Source organism: Pteropus alecto, unplaced genomic scaffold (genome assembly GCF_000325575.1).
Source record: "Pteropus alecto unplaced genomic scaffold, ASM32557v1 scaffold53, whole genome shotgun sequence".
Taxonomy (NCBI): domain Eukaryota; kingdom Metazoa; phylum Chordata; class Mammalia; order Chiroptera; family Pteropodidae; genus Pteropus; species Pteropus alecto.
Genome location: NW_006434366.1, coordinates 5,857,808 through 5,869,666, shown reverse-complemented (window position 1 = coordinate 5,869,666; position 11,859 = coordinate 5,857,808). Strand labels below are relative to the sequence as shown.

At 48.8% G+C, this 11,859-nt stretch overlaps 1 protein-coding gene across 1 annotated transcript in view; it reads left to right on the top strand.

The window, feature by feature from the left end:
* Nucleotides 1–6,512: 6,512 nt before the first annotated feature.
* CHL1 (cell adhesion molecule L1 like) overlaps nucleotides 6,513–11,859 on the top strand; it is a 56,228-nt gene continuing 50,881 nt past the window's right edge. Inside the window, exons 1-3 of the mRNA XM_015587170.1 lie at nucleotides 6,513–6,627; nucleotides 6,872–7,015; nucleotides 9,534–9,639. Coding sequence (XP_015442656.1) covers nucleotides 6,513–6,627; nucleotides 6,872–7,015; nucleotides 9,534–9,639 — 365 coding nt within the window. The remainder of the gene's footprint in view (nucleotides 6,628–6,871; nucleotides 7,016–9,533; nucleotides 9,640–11,859) is intronic.

Below are 11,859 nucleotides of genomic sequence, written 5' to 3'. Positions count from 1 at the left end.
GGGGCCAGGGCGGGGCTGGGGGGCGGGAAGGATCCAGAGGCTCCTTCAGTTCCTGATCTCGGCTCCCCAAGTGGGCGTGGGCTGCAGTCGTCCAGACTCTGCTAACGTAGCTCTTCCGTATCTTGCAGTTCTTAACGTTTAGAAGGTGTATTATTTGCTTATTTTAGATGAGAATATAATCCACAAAAGTTATGACTCAAATTAGAAATGGTGGAAACTTTTTGGTTGAGATTTTAAATGATGTTCTATGAATTTCTAGATTATCTACTTGCAGATATTTTTTTCCTCTGAGGAAAATGTTCTTATTGTATTTTAGGCAATTTTTGTAGGAGCTACTGGCCAAGAACTAATGGACTTCATTAGTGGGAAACTTTCTATAGGTGCCCCATACACTTCGTAATCAGACATGTTTTCTTCTAGTTTTATTAGAACTGATAGTAAATAAATATCTCTAAGTCTTGAAGATGATTGTCTCCAAATGGCTGTTTGGATAATAGTCAAACACGATAGTTCTAGAAAGCGGTTCTGTAGGCTTTGACTTCAGCCCCACGTTTTAGCTGTAAGACATTATCATTCTGTTCCGGTCCCATCGTATATACGATGGGCGTCATTATCAGGCGCCGATAGCTCCCCTGTGGAGCCGTGAGAGTTAAGTGCGTTGCTCGTATGCGAAAGCAGATACGACGCTTTAGTAAAGGTTTGTCTGGTAGCTGTTAATTTTGATACTTTACAGTTAACATTACGTGCTGCTGATGGTTCTTAGCACGGTTTCCTCCATATGTGGATTTTGATAAAAATCACACACATACTGTTTCATAGCCAAACAAGTTGGTGAAAATTCGAATTAAGCAAAATAAAGTCCTCGGCCTTTGTGTGCTAATGTGCACTGAAAGCGTTCAGAGCCGCCTCCGGCACGTCCCAGTGTACGGATGGGACAGCTCGCTTTCCTCTGGGTACCCGGGCCCCATGGAGCCGGCACGGAGCTGGGGAGCGGGCACGTGTCGGGGAGGCCAGATCTGCAGGGCAGGACGCGCCGAGCGCTTGTGTGCAGGGTCCGTGGCTCCCACACGCGAAACGCCAGTAACTTGCCACTCGTGTGACGGCAGAACTGTCCCTCGAGATCCACACACCGCCGGGGGCGGGGGGGGTGCAGAGACACCGCCTGGGGGGCGACCACCCCCCCGGGGGAGGGCCCGGTAGTTGGGGGAGTGCCAGCCGGTCTCGTCCCTTAGGAGCTGACCATCCCCCCGAGGGATGAAGCCAGCAGAACGCTCGTGGAGACAGAACGCAGGGGTCTGAGAAGCGGTCACACGGGTTTATGCTCGTGTCGAACTTCGCAGAGCCGCACACCCGAATTTTGTGCATTTTAGAGCAGCTGTGTTATTCCTCGATCTTAAGGACGTCACTGGGAGACAGGTCTTGTGAAAAATGGTGCCGAGCAGGCTTGCGTGCAAGGGTGCGGGGCCGTTTCTTGTCCCTGCGGTGAGGGGTCCTGACTTTGGGTGGTTTTCTTTCTTTTCTTCTATTATAAAAGAATTCGAATTAGATGTCATTACAGCATGTATTCGGTAAGAATTTTGGACGTATGTGAATAAAAGGGTAAACCAAAAACAAAAAATTAATTATATTCAGTTACTTTCCTGACAGAGTTTAGCTCCGGTATTTTGCTATTAAATCAACGGTATTATTAATGATATTAGCTTGCCACCATAATGGTCAATTAAAGCTGACAGTTTTCCAATAAAATCGATTGGGTTCTAGTAAAATCTCCGTTGCTCTGATCTTCTGCAGGGAGGATGAAGTAACACTGAGCAACGCTTTGTCACTTCAGTGACATGAAACAGAGTTTGAGTGGATACCTTTGTTTCCAGAGCAAACGGCCGTTCACAGTCCCTTGGGGTTACTGGTTGATGACACTTGTAAACTGATGTGCAGGGCAGCCCTCAGCGGGACGCGAACAAAAGCCGTTCAGCCTTCTTTGTGTGTCTCCTGTGTTTGGAGGTGCTGAGTGACCCCAATCACACCTGGGGCTGGTGGAAACTTCTCCCCTGAGCCCTAACTCCTGAGGGGGAGGTGTCATTCTCCCTGCCTGACAGTCAGGCACTGGAGGTCAGAGAGGGGCGCAGGGGACCCCCGTCCCATCAGGGACTCGGCAGCCGGCCCGTGCAGGCGCCGGCTTGCTGCAGCCCGCAGTGCGTGGGAGGAGGTGCATTGTGAACCGTTCCAAGTGACAGCTCCTTCCCCGGCGGCCGCCCAGGTCCCTCCGTGACCTTTACAACTCCTCTTGGACCTCAGGGCCGTGTGTCCCTTCCCACCGACTGTGATAAGCGCTGCTGGTCTGTTTCACGCTCCTCGATGAGAAAAATGTGTTTAAAATCGAGCACGCACGAGGTTCATTCTGACTTCTAGAACTCACAGTGGTGGAAATGAGAAACAGCTGTTTCTCCGAGGACGAGGAGAAGGCCAGCATGTTCCGCGTGGGCCTCCTTGGGCGGTGGCAGGTCAGGGCAGGTCAGGGCAGGTCAGGGTGGTGGCAGGGGCCCGGACAGGGCGGTGGCAGGTCAGGGCAGTGACGGGGACACAGGCAGGTCTGGGCAGGTCAGGGAGGTGGCAGGGGCCCGGGCAGGGCGGTGGCAGGGGCCCGGGCAGGTCAGGGCAGTGGCAGGCTGTGAGGCGGTGATCGGGACCCGCCGTCAGCTTTGGGTGGCCTCGCGCTCGTGTCTCCTTAGGCCTCGGACCCGCACACGCTCACAAAGAGTAGTTGCCAGAAAAGGCCGAGGGCGTGGAGGACACCTCGCAGGCGAAGTCTGCTGTCCCGAGCCAGCCGCGCCTGAGGCCGCTGGGGGCCATCCGCCACACCAGGTCCTGCCCCTTCTCAGTGACGCAGGAAGCGCTCTGTTTTGAGTGCGGCCACACGCGTGTGCGTTGTGTCGTTTGCTCAGTGAAGGGAGGTGTGCTCACGATGCCGTGGGACCCGCAGAGCCGCACGTCGAAGGCTTTGGGCGGGCGCGGGGCCACCTCCGCCCCGTGTGTGGGACGGCGTCGGCAGCGGGCAGGTGTCATCCGGATCAGCCAGGGCCCCCTAGGCCGATGGCGAAGCCCTTCCTTTTCCGTTCGGTGCAGAGTGCGGGGTGTGTGCGTGCCGGACGGCCTAACGGGACGGTGCAGCCTTAACCCCGGTTCCTTCGACCTCGCCACGGTTCGCCACTGGAGTGGAAAGCAGACTCCGGTGGAAACGTAACACAGAATCGAAGAACAGCCGTTCAGCTGGCAGGTCACCTGCGGCGGGCTCCTCCAGGCTGGCGGCCCTTTCACGGTTGGTGGCCGCTGGCTCCTGGCCAGGATCGCAGAGGGTGACAGGGCAGCAGCTCCCGTCCCCAGCAGGCTAGGACCCTCTAGACTGAGCAGGTGTGACACAAACGTGCACATCTTCCCGAGACCTAAGCTGAGGGCTCCTTCCGCTGACCAAAGGCCGGGCAGGGGTGGGGAGTGAGGACGCGGCTGCTGGCGGGGACCGGGGGTGACGTGCGGGGACCAGGGGTGACGTGCGGGGACCGGGGCTGACGTGTGAGGACTGAGGGCTTTCCGGTCGCTCTGCCACACTCCGAACGTGTCCTTTTCCTTCGGGGAGCATTTAAAATCAGTGAATATCATTTACCACCAAGCACCTCAGTGGATTGTCTTTTATTTTTATTTATTTATTTTTAACTCATCACGATTCTGTAACTCTAGCCAACCATGCTCCTCGGGCCAGCATGTCCTTGCCGGAGGCGGCCCCCGAACAGCGGAGCCGCCGTCATGGTCGCCGGGGCTGGCGCGTCTCATTCGTTGTTCTGCTCCTTTTGCTGAACACACGCGACCTTGCTGTCGAGCGGCCACGCTCACTGTCACGTGTCGAGATGAGCGAGAAAGGCTGGACGCGCTGCCCGAGGCCACGGGGCTCTGGGCCTGTGATAGACCGACTCGCTCGCTGTCCCCGTGCGGGTGCATGACGTCCCTGTCCCGGTCAGCGGGCCGCAGCATTCACGCGGGAGGCCAAGCGGAGGGGACCAAGGCTGGGCCAACTCTCGTGTCCGCGTCTTAAAGCAGAAGGCGAACTCACCTTAAGGGCATCGCTTGTCCCTAGATGTCCCACTGGAGGGGCCCGCGAGGTCACTTTGTAGCGGAGACAGCATGGCGGCGTTAGAGGCTGTCGTTCTGGACAAACAGCTTTACTCCTTGTTGCGTCGGAAGTGGTCCCAGGCAGCGCACATGCCCGTCCGCGTCTGTGTCCCGTCTCGCAAGCAGGTGTCCTTGCTCCCTGCTGGCCCAGCATTCTGAAGAAGCTGGGGTTGTAGGCGTGGTGACACCTCTGCCCTCCTGGGTAGGTCGTCTGAGATGATTTTCCTCTTTCCGAGGACGATCTAGGGTGGTAGGAGGATTCAACGCAATTTGTCCACGTTCGCGAAGATTCAATGACTCTTTTTCGAACAGAGTTAATACCATTAGCACCGAGCAATCAGTTCCAGGCTTTACGTCATGGCGTCAAAAATATTTTAGCATATTTTGTTCTTGCTTCTGTGTCGGCTCCGTCCTGAGCTTCAACAAACACTTCTATCGTGGCGTCTGGCGTGCGGCATTAAACTCGTTTTCTTTGAGGGAAGATAAATGGGGACGTCAATTTATCTCCGTCTTTCCGTTGCAAAACGGAATTCCTAACCGGCGCGGTCCTCATCATCCTCGCACTGAGATGATGGCGACTTCCCCTCTTCAGTCGGAAAGCTGTGCGAGGCTGTCATCGTCACCGAATGGAGCTCTGCTCTCAGGGGTCACGTTTAACTCCCAGGGACTTTCCTGTAACAGCCTCTTGACATGCAAATATGAGTCCCAGGTAAACTGAAGCGAATTCCCGCAGGAGAAGTCAGCGCCTGGAGGATTAACCATCCCCCGCCGCTTAATTTACGGTCTCGTTTTAAGCCAGCTGTTGGTTCAGTGTGGCATTTTTTTATGGAAGCAGATGCCTTGCATTGGGAGCAGGCAGTTACAACCATTGAAATTCCAGCGGTCAGACCCTCACTGTGGACAGTTGGCATCTCTGAGCCGTCTTGCCGCGGCCTTCGGAGCCCCGGGAGCCACTTGCCTGAGTCAGGAGATCCATGAACTCGAGTCCGTCCTCACTTATGTGGCCGTCTGGAGTTTTTACTCTCCATTTCAGGGCAGGGCGATGTATTGATCTGGAAATATGGTTTCCTGATGGCGTCATGGTTTTGAAACCCTTTCTCCTCGCCAGGAGAGGACAGCTCTTTAACCAGATCCATGAGGCGCCCTTAAAAAACCAGCACTGACTGTGAACGGAACAGAATAGTAACAATAGATTGCGGGTAACGAGTGACATATAACCATCAACGGCGAATTCAAATGACTACTCAGAGGGTCTCAGAGGAGGGACCGGAAGGGCCAGTTCAGAGGATGATATTTTCTTCTGGTTTTTCACCTTCGACCTCGCTGGCTGGTCCGCGGCCCAGACCGCGTCCAAACGTGTGGAACTCGGTTTTCGTGGTTGGGCGACGTTCCGCTTTTCACAGCGAAAGCATCTTTTATCACGTTTTCTTTTGTCGATTAGAATAATTCATTACACCAGGAAAGCGGGTGTCAGTTAACATCGTGACACATTTGAGAACATTTTTAATTACCAGTATAAGTTATTTGTCATTTTAATAACATTCTAAAGCACACAATGATCTTTTTTTTTTTCCATGTTTCATTTTACAGATGGGTCAAGTGAGATCAGACGAAGTAGAATAATGCCATTACTCTAATTCGGGAGCAAAGATTTACTTTTTGGCAGGGGGATATTTTCCATCATGATCAGTGTAACTTTTCAGACTTTCAAAATTATAAAATAAAACAGCAAAACAGCAGCATTCGTTACTACTTTACATTTGACCTACTTTCTACACGTGAAAGGCGCTGGTCCATCACCCCTTCAGAAGCAGCTAGCGGTGAAAAATGAAAAGCCCAAATATTCGGAATTAAATATACATTTAATGGCTTCTCTGACTGTATAATTATTAGTTTTTTCCACCAGTTCTAAATGAATAGAGTAATTGATCTTTATGGGAAAAAAAAAGTTAGACACCTGAAACATTAATTTTTGCATTTTGGAGAAACGTAGTTTTAAGAATGAATTATTAGTGTTGTTGAAATAGCTCTTATCACGGCGTTTCAGACAAATTGAAATTGTGAGGGAAAGTCAAGGGAAGTTGGTGTTTCAGCCTTTCTCCGGGTCCCGGGGACCTGGGTGTGAGCAAAGCGTCCTGCTGCAGCGGAGAGCTCCTGGTGCGTCTCCTCCTACTCGGATGCCCCGAATTTGTCCATTTTAGCTACAGTGGCTGGTTCTTATCCATCTGTCCTTCATTTTTCTGTTCCTGTATCTCACGATTCACCTTCTATGAGTCGATAACTGTGGATATGAGAAGTCATTTTGCCGGGGAGATCAAAGAGTAAACATGCGATGCCTCGTAAGTGCCTCGATGGGATTAGATGCCTCGAAGGCTTCTGATCAGAAAGGACTGAGAAGGAGCCACCTTGTGCCTGAAGCGGGCCGGGGGAGCTGTCAGGCCAGCGGTGACGTCCGCGAGTACAGGGGTACCTTCCAGGGACAGCTCCTCTGCCTGCAAACTGTGATTTATTGCGGTGGTTTGTGGCTGACACCAGAACACATGTCAACTGTCCCTGAGACACAGAGGAGACACACATTACATACGTGAGAACGGTCTCATCGTGAGGAGAGTTATTACCAACAGGACGAATGTATCTAATTCCTGGGGCGCGACACGTTAGCGCGTGAGCTTAGCACCCATGTGACTCTGTTTCTCTCTTGAACTTCCAGGTCGACCGCGGACGGAGGAGGAGACATTCGCGTCACCCCCCTGGCACCCAGCCATGGCGAGGCTGGCAGGCGGGGGACGCTGCGTCCTGCCTCTGGCTTTCTTCCTGGTGCAGTTCTGCGTGGCCACCGAGATCCCGCCCTCAGGTACGGTGGCCGCGTTCGGCACGCGCCCTGCGGGGCTTCACACCTGCCTTTCGATTTTAAGAGCAACACCTGTCGATCAAGGATGTGATTTCCTACCATCTTTTCTATATGTTTTCCAGCAATCTGTCTTCAGAATTAACCTCTGCCTTTTTCAGTATTTGGATGGCGTATTTTGGCTGCTTGCTATAATGCTTTCTGCCTGTTTTGCAAAATCGGCGCATGACAAGAAACCTATAGATCAGGTGAATTTTGCTGTATGAGCCAGTCTACAGTATTACCGACAGCTGTTACCCCTGTATACTCAGCTTAGTTTATTTTAGGGACAATTATGATTTAGGAATTACCGGTATTTAACCCGTTATGACAAAAAAAGGAAATGCATAAACTTTGTTTTCTTTTTTTAAAATGATTATATATTTAAGAATGGAAACAATGAATCAGGAAAATATTGAAAGCCATTTTTATCTCGTATAACTAAAACTATAAGATGATGTCAGCTGGAAACTTAGAGCATTCTATAGTATAAATTCGTATCAGAGATCAGTCGTTTTCTGAAACTACATAGCTTAGCATATGTTGGTAAAAATGAAGGCAGAATTCTTAAAATCCTAAATCAGTTTGAAGAGGTTACAGTAATTAAAAGTTCAAAAAATAACGTGCCTGAAAACACAGTTTACGTAATAAGTGTATCACCTGTGTAGGGTAGAGATCTGGGGTCTTTCTCTTGAGCTGGAAGCGCGTGGGATGGAAAAGGCCCTCGAGGGTTTCAGGGATATTGTGTCCTCGTGGCTCATGTCGGCCCCCTGCCTTGTCCGTCCACGGTCAGGAGTAAGAGCCCGCGAGGCGCGGACTGTTCAGCGGCCTCTTCGCGCTGGACGTGGCCTTTGCGGATCATCCGCATGCTAGAGGCTCACTCGTGGCCTCAGGAAGCTGACTACACCTTAGAGAGGTGGGAACACGGAACTGAGCCATTTCCTGCGAAAACTCAGTCTGGACGTGAGGAGAAGAGAGACTAACGCTGACTGTAAATGTAAAGTGTTTTAAAACCGTTTGCCGAGGGCCACCTTAAATTCTGCAAGGCAGCGGTTCACACCACACCTGCAGGTCACTGCCCCAGGGACAGACGCCTCTCGACTCTCCTCACAGACGGTCAAGGCTCTGTGTCTGATTCCCGCTTCTTAAGGAACCCTGTTCTTAAGTGAGTCACCTGTCCTACAGGTGTGCAGGTTTAAGTTCTCTGCAGCCAGGCTGAAGCTCTTAGCCCTGCACAGGTGTACCAGCCTAGCTGTTGAAATTCCGGCCGAGAGCCTGAGATAATTCCTCTTCAGTACGCAGCGCCAGATTAGGAACAGGGCGTTTGGTGACCTCCGTGGCAAGGGTGTCAACGCTTTGCGTTTCCCCCAGTAGCCACGGGGGTCGGGGTGGGGGGCACTGGGCTGCCCGTCTGAGGCCCGGCCCCGCTTTCCGAGGCCACGCTCTCGTCCTCCATCGCTTGCCAGGCCGCTGGCCGCGGGCAGGGCGGGTGAGTGTGTGTTCGTCCGCAGCAAGTGTCCTTCTTTGGGTCGTCTCGGCCACCTGTGCGTCTCTGAGCTGCGCTGCCCGTGGACAGCCATTGTTGTAAAACATTAATGACACGTTTCCGGCACGACTGAATGTTACCCATTTACTCCAGCCCTCTAGAGCGGTCGCTGGCAAACGCCCCCAAAGCAGGCATTCCGTGGGAATGGCAACGAGTCTGATGTCTCTGTAATTGGCCTAATTATGGAGGAAAGGATTTATAATATCCTCATAAACACCCAAAGTTTTTAGCGCCATTCCCTGCGTAGGTAGTTATTGCTGAGCCGTTACAACCTGAGCAAGTTTAAGAAAGAATAATGCTCTAATGAACAGGATGTTCACAGGTTCGTGGCTGACTTCTCAGGGGCTGTCACTATTGTGCACCGTCCCTCACCATTGATAACTGTAATAAAATTTAAATTATACGAATTTGCAATAACCTCAAGACCTGCTCTACTTAGAAACAGCAGCAATCAGAAGGTCCGTGTCAGGAAGTTATGCACGTCATTAAAGTATTTAGGAGTACCCCGTGGATGGAGACTGAGCTTGGGCTAACGTCCCTAAGTCAGCAAAAAAAAAAAACAGAGCTGTCAAAGTGACTGAACTAAGTAAAAATGCATCTACGCATCAACACAGGTTAAATGCCAACAATTTCAAAGTAGACATTTTAAAGTCATGATGATATGGACATTTTTCTTCCGTTTTAAAAATTGGTTCGTTTTTCTGGGTTTAAATAAAAGGAACGTATATGACGACATGGAATGATGGCAGTGAAGTGTATTCCTTAGGATGAAATACATTTTGCAGAAAGGAAGTCCGATTTGTCCTGTAACAGTCATTCTTTCATAGCCCTTTGCTTATCGATACACAAAGCCCATTTAAGAGCGTTTCTCTTATAGCTAAACTAACTTCGCCCAGTTTTTGAAGAGTGTGTTCTTTAAACGCATTTTTTTATCTTTAGTTCAACAGGTTCCAACCATCACAAAACAGTCAAAAGTGCAAGTCGCCTTTCCCTTTGACGAATTCTTCCAACTCGAATGCGAAGCCAAGGGGAACCCCGAACCCACGTGAGTGTCCCTGCAAACTGCCCAGCTGTTTCGACGCGTAAGGTCCTTCTCCCTTCTTTGTACCCCGACCGCGGTGAGCCTGCTGGATGCTAAATGTGCGTGTGATGGAAGCTGAGGGTTTCCACACGAATTACTGCTGTGTCTGAAAGATAAAGTTTGGAATCTTACATATGTTCCTCTACACGTCGAGATTATTTTTACCATAAAATAAATGGTCTTATGTCGATAATTAGCGGAGGGTTTGGCACAGCGGTTCCTTAGCCTACGAGTGAACACGGGCGCTAGAAACCAGAAGATTCACGAAGATGTTACTTGTGAACAGCAGCGTTTATTAAGCCACACTTAATATATGTATAAATAGTAGTCTACACATAGTAATTGTTGCATGACTTTAAAAGTGACACAGATATTATTCAGTGAATAGGTTGTTACTAATCTTTTTAAGTTGTCATAGAAATATTTAGTCATCCCTGATGGCACAATATTATCTGCATGGTAGTATTAAATGGGCGTCCAAGCCAACATTTATTGATTTGCTTGATTATTTTATGTTCATTAAGAAGATACATATGTAATGAAAATGATTATTTGAAATTGTATCCTGACTACCATTATTATTGCCTGATAATTCGATATTTTAAAAATCTTTCAGTGCAAATCATTGACATATAGAATTATCATTATTTCTATATTTTACCAAATAGAATATATTCAGCATATATAAATATAGATGGAATTATATAAAATGAAGAATTTAGCTAGTCAGTGTGAATATGTATCATAATCAACATTATCACATATATTAATATTATGTAACTGATATATTATTTCAAAAGATAATACCGTGCAGTCATCAGAGATGATTAATGATCGAATGTGTTTGTCACGTGAATATTCAGTTTTGAGTTTAATTATGAAATACTACCAGCATTTTTAGTAAATTCAGAAATAAGATATAGCTGCCATTAACACTAGTGCTTATTTTTCTAGAGCCATGTCTAATGTAATTATGCAAAAAATGCTGTAAATATTGAGAAAATATGATTAATAATAATTTGATTATTATAAAATTTGATATCCTACTTGAAAACCCAAGAAAATTCACTAGATAAAAATAAGCTTTTATAAAACATTGCATTAAGTGGTCAATTATAAGTAAATATATTTTTTAAAAGCCTAAATAGATGCCTATACAAAGCAGTTAGAAAATAATAAGAAAACATCTCAACAAAACAGTAAAAGAAACGAATCTAGCAATCGCAACAGTTAGCGGCAGCAAGGTCAGCAAAAACCATGTCAAAAAATATTAGTAACATAATTAGTAATAGTCACAGTAGTACCAAGTACAGCGTAGGGTGTCTATGAAATTCCACGGAGCATCATCAAGGATTTGGAGGGGTGAGAAGGTACCCCGCTGCCTGCGCGGAGCAGTCTCGGGCAATCCGCGGGAATTTAAAAGAACGGATTCCACGTGTTCGTTTGGAAATAAAACCAGCCAAAGCGTGAGAGGGAGGGAGAGAGTGGGTAGAGGAAGCCGTCGGGGGAGCAGGCAAGATGACCCTAAGGAACACGTGTCCTGTGAAACGTGTCCTGTCGGAAGAGTAGCTAGATAGGTCGCTGTGAGAACGCGGGGTCCCGAAGACCCCCACATTCGCACGGGTAATCTATATATTAAACGCTGAATGAGATCAGTGGGAAGGCGTGGCCTGTCTGTTCGACGGATACAGTTTAAAAGGCGTTTACAGCCTCGTCCGCAACACTGACGGACCCGTGCCGTGTGTTCTGTGCGATACAAGTCTGCCACGTTCGTCAAAACCCATAAAAATGTTCTTGTTATTGGCGTATCAATCTCACTTCTAAGGAGTCGGCCCAAAGAGCTATTTGGACACGTACCCAAAAATAAATAGGGATGGTTTATCACGGCACGGCACGTAAAAGGGAGCAAACGGAAAGAGCCAGGTCACCTAGGCAGTAACCGCGTGGCAGAATATCATGCTTCGCTAGCATCGTAATAGCTAAAGAAGCCCACCTGGCAAATGATATATTAATGTCTCAAATACGTAAAAATCGGGCATTACCTTTCCAACTGGAAAAATTAAAAAACAACTTTAGCTTAAAAAGAACAGAACGAAGCCACTTCAGTGCTTAAGCTCTTTGTTATAACAGCTTTTTCAGGCTTGGAGTCGAGACCACTGAGCGGAAGCACTGCAGGCCGGGGGA